The 18,142-nt window shown below is 33.8% G+C and overlaps 2 protein-coding genes and 1 pseudogene across 2 annotated transcripts; 1 reads left to right on the top strand and 2 right to left on the bottom strand.

The window, feature by feature from the left end:
- Positions 1-2,824: 2,824 nt before the first annotated feature.
- LOC130219546 (hemoglobin subunit alpha-1-like) lies at positions 2,825-3,587 on the bottom strand. The gene is given in 4 exon segments (XM_056451974.1): positions 2,825-3,066; positions 3,150-3,164; positions 3,166-3,358; positions 3,444-3,587. Coding segments are annotated over 4 exon segments (432 nt in total). The 5' UTR covers positions 3,539-3,587; the 3' UTR covers positions 2,825-2,937.
- A 2,185-nt stretch (positions 3,588-5,772) lies between these two features.
- LOC130220574 (hemoglobin subunit beta-2-like) lies at positions 5,773-6,469 on the top strand. Its single transcript, XM_056452805.1, has 3 exons — positions 5,773-5,915; positions 6,015-6,266; positions 6,376-6,469. The coding sequence occupies exons 1-3, from the start codon at positions 5,824-5,826 to the stop codon at positions 6,467-6,469; spliced, it is 438 nt and encodes a 145-aa protein (XP_056308780.1). The 5' UTR covers positions 5,773-5,823.
- Positions 6,470-11,167: 4,698 nt separating this feature from the next.
- On the bottom strand, positions 11,168-11,900 carry LOC130221527 (hemoglobin subunit alpha-1-like; annotated as a pseudogene).
- Positions 11,901-18,142: the final 6,242 nt, after the last annotated feature.

The following is an 18,142-nucleotide window of genomic DNA, read 5'->3' as shown; positions in this document are numbered from 1 at the left end:
TAGGACTACACCACTGTATATATATATATATATATATATATATATATATATATATATATATATATATATATATATATAGTTTTCTCAAGCTTTGAGTGTAAAGTAAATTTCCGACTGTAATCCATAGGTAACTTGTGTTTCTAAATGGCATAGCCCACGCGTGTTACATTCTGCAGCTCTGCATAGTTTAGTTCTAACCCTAATTATATAAAAATTATTTAATGTTAACACACCTAATCAAACTAATTGAACACTTCAGGCTTGTTAAAAACCCACACACTCAGAAATAAAGATACAAAATCTCCCTGTCTCTGGGTACATCATGGGGTAGGCTACATTTTTATTCCAAACAGGTCGGTACATATTAACACCTAACATTTACAAATGTGTAGAAGCTACAGTACGTCACATAGTACCTTAAAGGTAAAAGTGAATAAAATGTGTACCCTAAAAACATTAATGTCCACAAACATGTACTTTTTGAAAAGGTGAGAGATTTGCTACCTTTATCTTTAAGTGTGCTATAGTGTGTTAAAGCAAAATGGGAACTAAACTGTGCAGGGCTGTGGACCTCACCTTTCAGGGATGGAGTTTGACAGCCCTGCCCCATTCCTTTCCAACTTTTTAACACTTTGAATTATTTCCTTAAAGCTTAGCATTATCTTTCTCACGAGTATTTTGGCTTCAAAGTAATTTTTACAGTTCAGGTTTTACATCTTTAGATTGGCATTTGCTCTCCCTTCGTAGTGCACGCAGCAGTAGGCCTACTTCAGCTCCATTTTGAACGCAACAGAGGCAGCCGTAGACAAAAGCTATATAAGTGACCCATGATTTACAAGCGGAAATCTCCGTTACAGCTTAAAGCTTTTTGAAAACAAAACATATGGGCTAATGGTTTAAATTACTAGAATTCAAAAATATATATATCTGTAGATGGCATAGATAGGGTACAATATTTCTGCAGTGGTTTGAGTGTGTCAAAGTTGTGAAAATAGACCCTTCAACTAAAAAAAACAATAGCCTCATAATAATAATAATAATAATAATAATAATAATAATAATAATAATAATAATAATAATAATAATAATAATTATTATTATTATTATTATTATTATTATTATTATTATTATTATTTGTGGGCCTAAATATAAGCAACAAATAAATGAAGGTAGTTTTACATAATTATTTGACATATCTGATTTGTATATTTTGCTACGTGTAAGCGGTTTTATGTTTTAGAATATAATATGGCATATATATCTTTAATAATATTTGTAAAATAATAGGCCATATACGTGCTTCAATTAATATGGAAAACGAATGCATGTTTTTACCAAAGTCATACTGGTTTAAAAACGTCTATGCGTGTACCCATAGTTTTTGGGAATACCTGTCATTAGGCTACATCGTTCATTTCCCAAGTGCACAGTTCAACCGAGTTGTTGTTGTTTGGCAAACGCATTCCTTTTTGACTTAATTTATGTCAGACATATACAAATGTCCACAGTCCCGATTTTTTAGAAGTAAATTCTTTCAGTTTTAATGAAAATACAAGTGTTCAGAAGTCATCTGTTGAAGAGTGCCTGCTTTGTCAAACTCAGTTCCTGAAGGGCCACAGCTCTGCACAGTTTATACTAGGTTTCACCCTAATTAAACACACCTGATCAAACTAATCGTGTCCTTCATGCTTGTTTGAAACCTACAGGTTAGCGTGTTGAAGCAGGGTTGGAACTAAAATGTGCAGGGCTGCGGCCCTCCAGGAACTGAGTGTGACACCCCCACTTTACAGGGTCTCTTTGATTCTTCATTCCTTCTGTTAAATTGTTTTTGTTTGCTGAGTGTCATAGCAAGGCAGAATAAAAAAAAGCAAAGAAGTTGTTATATGATCTTTCAGCAGTGTTTAACCAATAATTCTAGTGACTTTAATCTTGTATTATAAATATATGATGTTAATTTCACTGAATTGATATTAAAAATCATGTGGTTCTCCATACTGAGAGTCAGCAGTGCATTGGTCAGGTTATAAAAACACAATGAACATCTGAATCGCCCAAAACACACAGACATCAAGGATTAGATGAATATCAACCATTAACTTGATTCATACTGCAGTCCACCACAGCCAGAAATGTCTCATCATTGTTGAGATTCGTACGCTGACTCTTGATGTCTCTGTGTTTTGAGTGATTCAATGTGCTTTTGAAACCAGACCAAAGTACAGTTAGCTCTTATTCAATTATCAGTAACGCACAGCATAAACATGTAGGCTACGTTAAAATAGCAGATTCTAGAAAAAAGTTTTTAAATAAAATATATACTATTACAGTACATTTGTATATCACAAAACACTATTACAAACATTTAAATGAGCTGACCTGAACGAGCCTTTTCCCCTTTAGTTTCATTCAAAAAAAATTTTAAACAAAAATGCGATTGTCTCTTTTTTTACAACTAACCAATCAATTAATGATTACTCATGAATGTTTACAAATAAATTCAGTTACTTAAGTTTACTTGACACCTCCAGCCTTTAGGTTTTTATGAATTAGATATGCTTGTTTGTTTAAAGTTTTAAGGTGTAAAGTTTTATTCTTGATTTTATTTTAAATACCAGAATGTATGGTAAGTCTTATAATATATTTGTGTCCACACTTTAACAGAATTATGTCCATATACAGGATTAAGTAGTCTATTTAAGCTTTAAATGTTAGACTGTACCACACCTGTCTTTTAAAAGTTGCTTTATATCACGTAATGTCAACATGTTTTTAATTCAAAATTTCCTGACAAACAAAATAAAAATAAAAACGTACACCACAGGCCTTTAGTTAAAGCTTTTCAACATAATTTATTATTGTCTCAATACACGACAGAGGTTTTGTACAGGAGCACAGTGAAGTGTGTTTATCTACGAATTGCCGTGAGATTGTGTTGGTTTATCTGTACTTCTCAGACATGGCCAGAGCCAGAGCTGAGAGGAACTTGTCCATTGCAACATGAGCCTCAGGAGTGAAGTCGGCGGGGAACAGAGTGGCCAGAACCACGAGGATGTTGTGGGACAGAATCTACGGGAAAACACAACGAAACAAATTAGTTTACAGTCACTACGAAAGTATGAAACCTGAGAACAACTGTTCATTGCGCTCACCTTGAAATTGGCGGGGGTCCACACGCAGCTGAAAAGCATGGAGCTCGCTGAGGTTCAGGAGTCCGGCGTTAAGGTCATCGATTTTGCTGACAGCCTCAGCAACGCCTCCCATCACAGTCTTGCCGTGTTTCCTCACTGGGGCAGAGCCTGGGCTCAGGTCTTTCCAGTGAGAGAAATAGGTCTTGGTCTGAGGGTAGACAATCAACATCCTAGGCAGAAACAAGACGTTCAGTAACAGGCTTGAAGAAAACACAATGTTTAAGCGTTATAACAACACATTAAATAGCCGTATACCTGGAGAGAGCATCGTTTCCGATGTCGTCAGCCTTTCCAGCGATCTTGGCCCACAGGGCTTTGACGGCAGCTTTGTCTTTGGCAGTGAGACTCATTGTGGAAGGATGACTTTGCAGCAAACTTCTGTGTCTGCTGTCAGGAGGACAGGCTGTTTTATACTGCTCACAGGAAGAAGGGGCGCATCTGAGAGGCACACAGTAAAGCGACAGATGGGGCTCCTCCCAACAGTCTGCAGACATGCTTATCTTACACCCAGTGTTTGAAGTAAGTTACTTCAAAAAATAATTCATTATTAATCACATAATTAAAACATTATTTAAATTACTTTTCTGATGACTGATGAAGTTAAACAAGCAGTTTAACATAAGTCAGTTTAACATAATTTAAGAATGGACTTAATTTGATTCAGCTTAAAAGTTTAAGGCAACCAGGATTTTTTTTATAGTGTAATATAATTACTTGACTCAATACTCAATGGCTTAGTCCCATTCTCTGAATTTATATCGTCATGAACTAATTTCTCAGTTATTTTTTTCCTTAGGCATATGCAACTGTCTTGATAAATACAATTTCATTTAGTTGTAAAAATATAATTTATTATTATCATAATTATATTGTTTTTGTAGAGCAAAAAAATATGTCTATTACATAATACATATAAAAGCAGGCTATAAAGTAGCTGTAATTAAATGGCCTTAAAATGAAAACTAATCCCTTACTTTACAACAAAGTGTTTTTATTACAATAACTCTTTACTTTATAATTAATTGCATGCAAAACTGCAGTATTGTTTTATGAATGCACCATACAGTCTGTCTATTTTACTAACAGTGTATAAAAATAATAACAGTCTTTTCTATTATCTTCTGCTTATTTTTTAATCATATTTAATCCCTTTAGAGAGGGTGTAAATTATTGGAAAAAATAGATTTAATAAAAATGACATTATTTGAGGGTGTAACTGGAACTCGTGAAAGAAAATACATAAATAAGATGTTGGGGCTTGTGGCAGTACTTCGATCACACTAAATGATGGTGAATGTAAAATGGACCACATTTTAACAGTGCCAGAGCAGTTGAACGTGCAGTTACAAAGAACGTGCATCCATTTACACTCACAGAAAGAACATACAATAAGCGTTAAACTGTTTTTACTCAGTTTAGTTTTTTAAAATTTGTCCTTTTTAACTGAATTTTAACAATTTGAACAATGTGTGAAACCATCCTTGCTGTTTTCAGTGTATTTTTGCAGGGTCTGCAAGGGTTTTCACATATGCCCTACATCAGTTAAAGAAGACACACCCAAGACTAACCTCGTTAAACAAGAACTAGAAAAAGTAGATCATATGTTAAGGTTTAAAATAAAATTTTATACAGGACACATGTTTACATGTAGCCTATATGTTTTATCCTAAATTAATGGCATTGTGGAATTTCAGATATACGTACAGATAATTTTTTCAAATTCAAATTTGACTTAAGCAGCTATAATATCAAATACACTTCAGACAAGTTGAATCAAATTAACTCTAGGAGTCATTATAACTTAAATTACATTAAATTACATTAACTTACTTAAAACAGCTTGTATAGGCTATCTTAAAACATTTATTAAGTTAGAAACAAGGTTAATACATAACATTAAACATAGCATCAAAACATAAAACATTATGTTGTTGTCATGATATATATATATATATATATATATATATATATATATATATATATATATATATATATATATATATATATATATATATATATATATATATATATATATATAAATATATATATATATAATCAGTTCTGCTTTGTGTGTATTATTGTGTGTAAAAAACATGACAGTAGAAAATAGTTGCAGGGATCTGAGAAAAAATTAACCCTCTTAACTAAATGCTGAATCCAATGTATCGTTTCAAAATAACTTATATAAAAGTATTTTTAAACTGCTTTCATTAATTAAGAGTTCAGTCCATCTGAAATAAAAAAGGTTTATATCAGGTTGTGTTCAGCCTCGTTTGGTGGGTGTTAAAATATTCAAATCAAAAAAGTTTTTTTTTTCATTTATTTTTTTATTATGTTTCACCATGTAAAAGGCTGTCAGAATGTTTTTTCTATCATTAAATTGTATGATTGCATGATATTAGTAAAAAACTGTTTAGGCGCTGCCTTTGTAGATATTACAAGAGAAAATAAGCTGGTTGAGATATGCATCTTTTGGGTGTGCGCTTGAAACCATCCCACAAACCCATCACCCAATAGCCTGTCAAGGGGTGTGTGGCGGTGAACCTCGTTTAAAAGTTCCACAATGAACTCTGTCTTCACAGCACTCTTCAGCTTCTGTTTAGGACACTTAGTCTGAACATCTAAAGTCGAAATCATGGTTGTGTGGACAGACTTCGAGAAGGCCACCATTCAAGATATCTTTGCCAAGGCTGACTATGACGTCATTGGTCCTCAGGCTTTGGCAAGGTAATGAGTCCCGGAGCTTACATAACTTATATTCATAACATTAACTTAAGGCAGGAGACTGGTTTCGAGACAGGGCTCTAATAAATTTTGTTTTCATAGGTGTCTCATCGTGTACCCCTGGACCCAGCGGTACTTCGCCAAGTTTGGAAACCTCTACAATGCCGCTGCCATCTTGGGAAACCCCATGGTTGCTGCCCACGGTAAAACTGTGCTCCAGGGCCTGGAGCTGGCTGTGAAGAACATGGACAACATCAAGGCCACCTATGCTGATTTGAGTGTGCTGCACTCCGAAAAGCTCCACGTAGATCCCGACAACTTCAGGGTAAACTGGCCATCCAGATTACAGATAATGTTTATAAGAAGTCTTTAGGTATCCATGATGTGTGTCGATATAACCCTGCTCTTGTGTCCTTCCACAGCATTTTGGCTGATTGCTTGACCATCGTTTGTTGCTGCTCAGATGGGTGCTGGTTTCACACCTGAAGTCCAGGGCCGCCTCTTTCCAGAAATTCATCGCAGTTGCGGTGTCCGCTCTGGGAAGACAGTACCACTAAATACAAACAGAGAGATTTAATGTTTCCACTAAAGAATGTGCTATTCTGAGTTGAAGCCAATAAATATTTCAGTTTACATTTTATCATGTGTCATCCTCTGTTTCTTGATTTGGAAAACAAAATTCAAGCCTTGGTATGAGCTGTTTCCCAACAGATAATTATTTGACATAATATGCAGTAAATTTGTGCCTATCCTAATCTCATTACCTTCTTTTAGACAATTTGTAAATTTCACATGCAGAGTCTGTTTGATTCACTTGCAGAGTCTGTTTGAAAAAATGTATACAAAGAAGTAATCTGAGGTAAAACAAATATTTGTATGTACAATAAAGTTTGATGAATCTGCTAGCAATTTATAAAGAAACTTTGTTAGTAACATAGTTTATATTCCACCAAAATCAACTGTCCATCCATGTCCACATCATGCAACAGTGGAGTCTGATTTCTGTAACCTGTAATATATCCTACTTGCAAAGTTTCTTATAGCCAGTTAAATGTCTGTTGAAGGAGCAGTATCAGCAGATATTAAGCAGACAGTCTACTAATACTCAACTGGACCATTAAAATAAAGTGTTATCGGTGCAATTTCTTGTGTGCTGTAAAGAAATCAGTTCTACCTAAAACCATGTTGTTCTAAATGTTGATATAATATTCAATATGAAGTAGAACAAGGGTGAACTCTATGAACTCTATGTGAACTTTATGATTTGCTCATATTGCTTTTTGGCTAATATGTTTCTATATATGAGTTACAACTATTATTATATGATTTATTCCAATTATATTATAATATCCATTGTTTTAATAATTGAGCTGATATAAATAGCATAACGTCATTAAAACCCTTCTCAAATTCCCATGCTGTCAGCTGTGGCCTAATGTATCATTTTACTCCTTGTTGCATGGTGTTCATGCTGTATGTGGACTGTTTAATCATGTTTGGATGGATTTCAATTCTTTTGGTTTAAAAATTGTTTTGACTAAAATAATTATTATCTCTTCTGCATTGTTTGATCTGGTCTCTCACATCTTTTCACAGTACCTCACAGATTCTGAGTTTAGATTGGGGTAGTTTGCTGCCCAGTCAAGCACAAGGATACTATGGTCCTTAACCAGGTATTACTTATTTTGGCATTGTGGGCAGGTGTCAAGTCCTGCTGGAACAATCAGCATCTCCAGCTGGTCAGCAGAGGGAAGCATGAAATAGATGGCCACAATGACATTGGGACCTGATAACACAGTGGACCAAAGATGAGATGACATGCTCCTCAAGAACCACCACTGACTCTGAATACTTTACACTGGATCTCAAGCAAATTAGATTTTGAGCCTCTCCATGCTCTGGAACATCTGGAAATTGGAAAAGAGGAACTTTGGCTTACTGAGAACAGTCCAGTCCTTCTTCTTCTTAGCCCAGGTAAGATACCTCTGACATGGTCTCATGCTGACCAGCTTTATTGGAGATGCTGATTTATTTTCCAGCAGACTTGGCACTTGACCACACACCAAAAGGACCATGGTCTCCTATTATTATTATTATTATTATTATTATATTATTATTATTATTATTATTATTATTATTATTATATTATTATTAGGTCTTAGGGTTTCATTAGCTTTAATCATCAAAATTAAAAGAAATAAACACTTGAAATATATCAGTATGACATCTATATAATATATGAGTTTCCTTATTTTAAAATTTAATTTTTGAAATATATCAACTTTCAATGAAGTTCATTTAGATGTACAATAACCTGTTGGTTGGGTTGTCTGTATTTTACAAAATTTTCAGTTAAAACAAACATACACAAATAATCTGTACCATGCACTGAAAGAGTACAACGCTCAGACAGAAGGAGATGATTACATTAAAAGAAACACATGTGTGATGTATCACAAACATTAAATAAGTGTGAATGAGTTACAGAATTAGGTTAAGGCTTTCAAAGAGGAAAATGTATTCACAGAAATAATATACTGTTTTTACCCTACTACCACTACAAGAGAAAGTGGGTCTTACATGGGTCTATACTCTCAAAATTCACCACAAATGAGATCCTAAAAGGCCAAAAATAGTGGTCTGAGAATCTAATGCTGACTTCAATCAAAGTTAAGGGTGTAGATCATAGGTCTCAAACTCGATTCCTGGAGGGCCGCAGCTCTGCACAGTTTTTGCTCCAACACTAATCAAACACAGCTGATCCTCAAGACTACTAGAGTCTGTTAAGCAGGTGTAAATTGGAGGTGGTTGGGGCTAAACATTGAAGAGCTGTGGCCCTCCAGGAATTTAGTTTCAGACCATTGGTAAAGATCAATAAGTCTTTTCCCCAACACTATAAGATTGTAAAAAATATCCTGGTTGCCTTAAATTTTTAAGCTGAATCAAATTAACCTTATGAGTCCATTGAACTTATATTATGTTAAACTGACTTAAAACGGCTTGCAAACTTATAAAATGAAGTTAGAACATGATTAATTTAGCTTACTAAGTTACAATGAACTAAAACATATGCTGTCAGAACTACTTGTTCATATAATTTGTTACAGTGAACTTTTCACTTTCAGCACAAGCCATCATACATGACATGGCGAGAATTTGATGTGAAGTTGGCAAAATTGCTAACTGAGAGTTGGTGTATGTTTAATTACATATGTATATAGAATTCTGAGAGAAAAATATATAAAATATGTTTGTATGGCAATATTTTGAATTAAATATTGCATGTATGACATATTTTAATTATGTGAAATCCAAATACGAACTTGTATGTCATATCTTTTAATTTGCATACATTGCCATATATCAGATTTCTTACACTGTTAAAAAATGCAGGGTTCCACACAATTCATTTATGTCCCAACACAAATTGATTAAGTTACTTTTAACAATTTTATATGGATTAAACATAAAAAAAATTCCTAATGAAATCTCAAGAATTGTGTTGTTTCAGCTCATTTTAAACAAGTACTTGAAGGAGCCAAAAAAAATCTATTTTGAGTGTATGTAGGATATAAAGTAGACTGAGGATAGTTTTCTTATGACCCTTTTCTCTATATCTTTGAGATTTTTTAATATGTTTGAAATAAGATTCAAACCATTTGAAAATGTCTGCTATTAAATGACATAGGTGACATGTTTGCAGCACAAACAGAAAATATACAATTCACCTCAATAGTCTGGGTTAGTTTGAACACCCTGGGGTAAGAAGTTAACAATTATTTCCACTGGGGTGAGATGTAACACTTTAAAATAAGATAATGTCCCAAAATTAATTTGAATGCTACTTATTAAACACTTCAGTATTAAACCACTCAGGCATGTGTGGCTGAGTTACAAAGATGAATAAAATTTGTAAATGTGCACCAGGTTCAACAACTGAACACTTTGTGCAGGTTTCATGAGGCCAAGGATGACAGGTCAAACACTGAACACAAACTACTTAAGCTTTAAGGGCTTTCTCTTTCAAGATATAGAATTACTGAAATGAAAACATTTACAATTAAATTTGCTTGGGTTGGGTGGTAAACCTTCATTGATGTTACAACTAACCAAGAGTTTTGTTGTTACAACTTATCCAGAGTCTTATAGCTCACCTTACAGCCAACAGCTAAAACATCACCAATAACAAAAAAAAAAAAAAAAAAAAAAAAAAAAAAAAAAAAAAAACATAAAAAAACCAAACACTCAACAAAATTTAACTTTAAATGGTTTAACTTCAAATCAGGCATTGCTTTCCTAAAAATTACTGAAATAAAAATGTAGGCCTAGTTTTCCCCCTCTAACATCTGCTTTGTTTGCCACAGAATTCTACTTTTTCATTAGTGGAATGAGCATGTATAAAGTAAATCAACTATACCCGGTCTCCGCTATAAGCGAACTCTAAGAGATCTAAAACTCTTAGTTAAAGTGTCGCATCTTCTGCAATTAATGTTAAAATGTTAAATATATACTTACAAATTTAATTTAATTTAATTTAATTTAATTTAATTTAATTTAATTTAATTTAATTTAATTTAATTTAATTTAATTTAATTTAATTTGGTCATAGCGCAAATACAGACATTTTTGAAGTCAAAGTACGCGTTCACGGTTTAGGTAGCCTACAATTAAACGTGTTCGATGGCAATTATTTTATTACATACAATTGTTTTGGTGTTGAGGTTCAGTAAACATAGGCTATACTTTCATACTTCACCACAATACAATAATTTCATTGTTTATTTTAATATTAAAAGCTAGACCACGGGAACTCAGCTACCACAGACAACATTTTGAATCTTTGAATTAATGGATTTATTTTTTATAAATAAATATAATAATATAAATTAAATTTTTTTATAGATTATATCGTTTTAAATTATGACAATTCCAGTTAAATTAGTCAATGTTAGCCTACTTTTTCACTGCCTCAAATTATAAGGTTATTAACACGGTTTATATGCCTTTTTAAAGGTTTTAAATTAGAGTACATTATTTGCTAGGTTTACTTGTATGAGTTGGTTTGATTTGGTTTACTTGTATATATTTTTTTGTAATTAAACTGCTCAAAGTAAGAATGCAAGATACAATAATATACATTTTCATATTTGAAAAGTGTTTTTCTGCAATACTGCCACAATTTTTTTCCACGACTTTCCTCACATTAATTACAGACATGTTTAAGACTTGCAAAAAACACAACAAAGACGTGTAAATGTTTTTTTAATAATCATTTATTGCATCACAATAAGACGGAATGTTCGTCTGGTTTGACGCGGTTCGACAGGAGCACAGTGAAGTGTTTTTATCTGTACTTCTCAGACATGGCTAGAGCCAGAGCTGAGAGGAATTTGTCCATTGTGCAACATGAGCCTCAGGAGTGAAGTCGGCGGGAACAGAGTGGCCAGAACCACGAGGATGTTGTGGGACAGAATCTACGGGGGAAAACACAACAAAACAAATTAGATTATAGCCACTAAGAAAGTATGAAACCTGAGAACAAATGTTCATTGCGCTCACCTTGAAATTAGCGGGGTCCACACGCAGCTGGAAAGCATGAAGCTCGCTGAGGTTCAGGAGTCCGGCGTTAAGGTCATCGATTTTGCTGACAGCCTCAGCAACGCCTCCCATCACAGTCTTGCCGTGTTTCCTCACTGGGGCAGATCCTGGGCTCAAGTCTTTCCAGTGAGAGAAATAGGTCTTGGTCTGAGGGTAGACAATCAACATCCTAGGCAGAAACAAGACTTTCAGTAACAGGCTTGAAGAAAACACAATGTTTAAGCGTATAACAACACATTAAATAGCCGTATACCTGGAGAGAGCATCGTTTCCGATGTCGTCAGCCTTTCCAGCGATCTTGGCCCACAGGGCTTTGACGGCAGCTTTGTCTTTGGCAGTGAGACTCATTGTGGAAGGATGACTTTACAGCAAACTTCTGTGTCTGCTGTCAGGGGGACGGGCTGTTTTATACAGCTCACAGGAAGATACACCCAAGATCCTCTTCACACCCAAAGATGACTTATCAAACTTTGGGAAATTGCCAACGTTAACTCGTGATACAGCTCACTTTGCAAGCTTGTCTTTATTCATTACATTGAGCAATTGTCCAGTTGATGGTTCGTTCAATAATCAATCATACGTGGGCTATTTTTGTTATGAAACACAGAAGTTACTTCTGTAGCCTACAGCGGTACCTGTTTTGTGTTAAATAGTTGGTTGGAGCTTACTTGGTTCCTGCACATCCACAGAAATACCATCTGCTAAAGCTCTTCACTTTATTATTTCCGTATTTGACACTTGATCTGTTCGTTTTCCCTTTCTCTGCAGCATTTTCTTTCTTTCTTTTTCTCTTTCTCTTTCTTTCTTTCTTTCTTTTTTCTTTCTTTCTTTCTTTCTTTCTTTCTTCTTTCTTCTATCCAGCGATTTGCGTAATGCAATCAAATTTGTCTACTTGCGTTTTATCTCCCCCAAATTTAATGTTTGCCAATTAAATATTTTATGTCTTGCCACGCCTTATTGAGAAAAGTGTGTTATCTTAGCAATGGCTTGTTATCGAAAGAGGTTCTTGTCTGTGGGCGAGCGTCTCACTTGAAAGTGTAGATAAGTGGAGCGCACAGTTCACCATTTTCTAGCACTTAACGTGAATGTTTGCAACTTTATCTGAAAGTAAAAAGACGTAAGCATTGTCAATGCAGATAGGCCTACAGTAACATGTGAAAAGTACACAGTATTTTGAAAAGTATTATTACTTCTACATCGACATCGTGTGCTTTGAATCTATTTTTCTTCTGTTAGTAGAGTGACTACATAAAATATGACGCTAGCAATGAAAAACTGCCATGTAACATGCATATATTTGTCGACAAAATACATATGATCAAGATATAGGCCTAACTATAGGTAAAACCCAATAGTCAACTTTATCAAATGAAATGATTGTAGTTAACTCAAAATTTACTCAAAGTTAATTCTACTTATTTGAAAAGAGTTTTGAACTCAGTGTTGAAAGTAATTGAGTTAATTAAATTCCTCATTACTTCAGCTTAAATGGAGTAAGTGCACAGTACATATAGATTAGTTTTTTTTAACTCAAATTGTTTGTAGCTATTGGTTTCCTCAAACAGTGTGAGTGTTGCCTTAACTTATGGTTTTTGCAGTACTCAGTTGGTTTGAGTTCACTTCATTATTGGGTTTTACTGTGCTCAAATTGCTTCGTTTACTCAAATAGATTAAGTTCACAGTACTTATTTGGATTAGTTTTTGAACTTAAATTGTTTGTTGCAATAGGTTTCCTCAAATGGTTTGAGTTACCTTAACTTATTGGGTTTTACCGTGTAGCTCATATTTTTCACAGTTAACAAAAAAAAACTTTTTTCCAGCTGTAAACATAAACGGCCACTTCAAACTTTAAAATAGTAGATCTTGCAATGATACACTCTCAGAAATAAAGGTAAGCAAGCTGTCACTGGGGTGGTACTTTTCAAAAGGTACACATTTGTACATTAAAGGTCCAAAATAATACCTTAAGGGTACATGTTGATACCTAAAAAGTACAAAAGTGTTTGTCTTAAAACTTTTAGGTACTAATATACTTTTGATGTACCGTTTAAGTACAAATGTGTACCTTTTGAAAAGGTACCACCCCAATGACAGCTTGCTTACCTTTATTTCTGAGAGTGTACTATAGAAGTTAATTTTGAGCTCTTTAAATAACTTTTCAGTAGTTAAAGAGTTAAATTAACATTTTGTAAAACTGAAGGTTTCTGTGAATGTCACAGTTCTTCACAGAACTGTTAATGCCAAAAAAGATTTATTTATTTAACATTTTCATTGTTGAGGTCTTAGCACATGTCATTTCTACACATAAACACATTTATGATTAGGGTTTGGATTTGATTTTGAATTAAACTCTTCAGAGTGCACAGATACCTTTATTACACAGCAATCAGGCTTGTGCAGGGCCCATGCTGTACAATACTAGCAGACAACCCACATTAATCCCATGAAGGCCTGGTGTGGAATAGCCTATTTGGCCCAGAGCAGGCTGTGAGTGGTTTGATTAATGGTGAAACATTGGCAAAAGTGTAAGAGATGGCAGCCCTCACCTACACCACAGGAGGCCCTCACTAGGCCCACACTGGCCCTGGATATGCAGCCCAAACTTTATAGTTTGAAGAATGAAGATTTTAAATGGTTCCTCTCCAGAAAATATGGACTACTGGTGGACTATCACTTTGGGACTTTTACAGCACACCTTGACTTTTAGACTGTTTTTATGGTATGATGCATGACCTGCATGATTTCAACAGACTGTGTTTCTTATTTTATTGTTATTTTTGTATCCTTCTTTTAACACTTATACACATCTCACACAACTTAATATGAGCTATTTAACTGAACCCCATATAGAAAAAACCTTTTTGAATTAACACTAAATCAACAGTCAATAGGTTCAAACTTCAGTGTTCACAATGTTGTGGGACTAGTGAGGGCTTATTGGGGGCTAGGTTAAGTCTGCCCATGAACTCAAAAAGCTTAACTGTTTTATGTTCTGTCCATTTAAATTTGCAAAAATAATGAAGTTAACTCAATCCACTTGTGTTTTGACAACATGAAGGAATTGTGTGGAACCCAGCATTTCGTCACCTTGGAATTATAAGGTTCTATCTGTTCTGAATGATTTTGAGATATTGAGCTTCAAAGTTTTTGCATTCTATGTATACAGCAAACATTATGTTCAGTCATTCATTCATTCATTTTCTTTTCAGCTTAGTCCCTTTATTAATCTAGGGTTGCCACAGCGGAATGAACCACCAACTTATCCAGCATTTGTTTTATGCAGCGGATGCCCCTCCAGCTGCAACCCATCACTGGGAAACACATACACACTTATTCACACAAACATACACTTCGCACAATTTAGCCTACCCAATTCACCTGTACTGCATGTCTTTGGACTGTGGGGGAAACCGGAGCACCGAAGGAAACCCACGCGAACGCAGGGAGAACATGCAAACTCCAACCGAGGCTCGAACCACCGACCTTCTTGCTGTAAGGGGACAGAACTACCTATTGCACCACTGCGTCGCCTGCAAACAGTATGTGTGTAACATTTGTTTTTTAAATAAAAAGCCTTAAAATGTAAACAACTTATAAAATCATCCCATAAGGTAAGTTGTCTTTTAATAAAAATATGTCAATAACCGAATTTTGACAAAAATGTCAGATAGAACCTTATAGTTCTAAGGTGACGATTTTTACAGTGTGTGACCAGCATTAAGGTGCCAACATTTTGCCAGTGAGAAAATCTCAATGGCCCTGCACTGGCAGCCTGCTGCTCTTCATGGCTCATAAAGGACTTCTTTGCAGGGAAGCAAAAGCTAGTTTTATTTGGAGATAATCAAATAAATCAAAGTGATTAACAACATTTAAACCTGCTGGTTTCAGCACTGGACAGCTCCACAAGCCTCCTGTCTGATCCTATCTACTGGGACTCTCAACTGTTGCTGCCATAAAATAGGCATAATGTAGGTGTGTGTGTGTGCGTGTGCGTGTGCGTGTGTGTGTGTGTGTGTGTGTGTGTGTGGTGTGTGTGTGTGTGTGTGGGTGTGTGTGTGTGTGTGTGTATGTGCGCGTGAAACATGTAAATAAGTACAATAGGCTACCATCATATTAAACCTCATTTAAGAGTGGAAAATGATAAGCAAAAAATTATTTCTTGTACTTTTATATTTTATCTGCACCTAATTAAAACACGTCCTACAGAATAATGAAAAATATCGAAAATATTAGATTTATTTAGGATTTTATGACTTGCTTCTCCCAGGACATTGTGAGTGTTTAGGGTCAAATAAAAGGACTAAGGGATTATTCTTTATTTATTTCTTCTTTTTTTGCAAGAAAAAAATATCCTGATTTCTCCTCTTTTTTTAAACTTGCCAAACATGTTTAATTATTCATTCTAAACAGTGTAAACAACAGATTTCATTGGAAAAGGGATTATAATTATTTCATGATTGTAATAATCAAAACAAATGTCCAGTTTTAATCATACAAAGGCAAGACCATAAAGATTCATCAGAAAGTTATTTATTGATATTTTCCAACTTATGAATCAACTTGTTTTCAAAACCTATCAATTGAAATTTTAATGTTGTTTTCCCCAGAATATGTTGTCCCCTGGAGGTATAAATGAAATTAAAACAGAATTGTATTTATTATTTATTATTCATTTATTATCATTTTCATTTGTTAATACTACAACATTTAAAAAATTGAAAAACATTTTATACTCTATAATGAGAATAAACATTCTCAACAAGCATGCAACAAATACTGATAAACAATATGTGTCAACCAATATTTATGAATACATTTATAATGTAAACAAGTTGTAAAGTTGTGAAATTTTCTTGATTTATGATTTATAGTTTGTGTAAAACAGTTTTTGTTTTTTGTGTAAGCCTCGGTGACATTTTAGTCAAAAGGAAAAAAATTGTTGTCATTTAGTTTGATTGCATTAATTCAATGCAACTGAATGCATTTTAATACAAATTTAAAATTTAAATTTTAAAATTAATAAATATGCTGTCTTTCCAGGTTTGTTTAGATTTCCTTTAATAAATAGTTGTAACGGATGCCAAATTTAGAGGAATAACCCTGATTTCCAAAAGCAACAAATAAAAACATTTGTTATGACAGCATTAAGCAGGGTTGCCAAACTTGGCCCTGGAGAGCTGGTGTCCAGCAGAGTTTAAATCAGAGTTTAAGTCTTTCCTCAACACATTTGCTGAAAATTTAAAGTATGCCTTAGACCTTCATTAGCTTCTTCAGTTGTGCTTGATTAGGATTGAAACTAACAAAAGACACTGACCGAGCTTGGTGACCTCTGATATACAATATAGTGCTCAGCACATATGGGCACACCCCTCACAAATCTTTTTAAATTTATATTTTCTATAGGATGCTCAGTACTGAAGCCAAATCTAGAGCTAATCTAACAACAACAACAACAACAACAAAAAAAAAAACCGTTTTGTATATATATAAACAATTTTCTATATTACAAGTTGTGTTTTCTATTTCAAGTGTCACACTAATGATCAATCTATGTGTTTCAGTGCAGTAACACAAGTTCTTCTGGGGACGAAAGTAACACTATTATTATTTAAGTACCACTGCTAATAGCCAAACCATATTTTTCACTTCTACATTGGAGTTTGCAGTGTTTCCATTCAGATGTTTTATAAAGATTAATGCATATTGGCAATAATAATAATTTAATTTTTTTAAATAATTACATTTTGTATTGTGTTTTGCATTTCATAGTTGAAATCCCCATGATTAAAAATATTATTTTCGCAAAGATAAAAAGCTAAATGTCTACAGTTAACATATTACCAAGGTCACGGTCAGATATATTTAAAATAAAAAAACAGTAAATCTATCATCTATTATCGTGTCTCTTTTGACAAACCCGTCTGCTATTATTGTATAAGTAACAAAAAAAGAGCAATTTATGTTTTATTTTTATTTTTTTTACTTGTTTTTATTTCAGAATATATATAGTTTAAATGCAAAAACCTCTAAGTGCCGTCTAAATTTTTCATCTAAATTTTTATCAGGTTGTTGTGTGTAGTTTCAGTAATAATTATTCTTAGTGCCAATAATAGGTTATTTTCATAGCCTTTAAAGTGAAATAACTAAGCATAAACATACGAGGTTAAGTAAAATGCAAATTTTAGAGGAAATTTCAGACGGCATTTAGAGATGTTTGCATCTGAACTCTACATCAACAATCTCACCTGATCTGCATTCACTCACAGTGGATAGCTTTTTAAATTAATACCAAGACATTTAATATTCTACTTAATCGCTCACCACAGCCTCGCAAAATGTTTTTTCGTTAGTTGTTTTAGTGTTAAAATATTTTTATCCCACAGTTTAACCTATTTCTAAGTTAAAATGACATTTTCCTATTTTTAGGACTAGTCGAGTGAATTGTTTTTATTGTTTATGATTGTTTTTTTAACAAATTAACTAATACATTTTTAGTATTTTTATGCAGATATTTAACACATGTGTAAAAAACACTGATAATTAAAGCACAAAAAAACTAGAAAATGCTAAAGATGAATTAAAGATGAAGGCGCTGGTTGAAGTCGGCCAAACAAGATTTGTGCTGTGCTATT

Source organism: Danio aesculapii, chromosome 3 (genome assembly GCF_903798145.1).
Source record: "Danio aesculapii chromosome 3, fDanAes4.1, whole genome shotgun sequence".
NCBI classification, from domain to species: domain Eukaryota; kingdom Metazoa; phylum Chordata; class Actinopteri; order Cypriniformes; family Danionidae; genus Danio; species Danio aesculapii.
This window is presented reverse-complemented; position numbering and strand designations above follow the sequence as displayed.

Coding starts and splice junctions, on each gene's coding strand:
- LOC130220574 (XM_056452805.1), top strand. CDS start 5,824: ATGGTTGTGTGGACAGACTTCGAGAAGGCCACCATTCAAGATATCTTT. Junction 5,916..6,014: donor GGTCCTCAGGCTTTGGCAAG/GTAATGAGTCCC, acceptor TTGTTTTCATAG/GTGTCTCATCGTGTACCCCT. Junction 6,267..6,375: donor CCATCCAGATTACAGATAAT/GTTTATAAGAAG, acceptor GTTGCTGCTCAG/ATGGGTGCTGGTTTCACACC.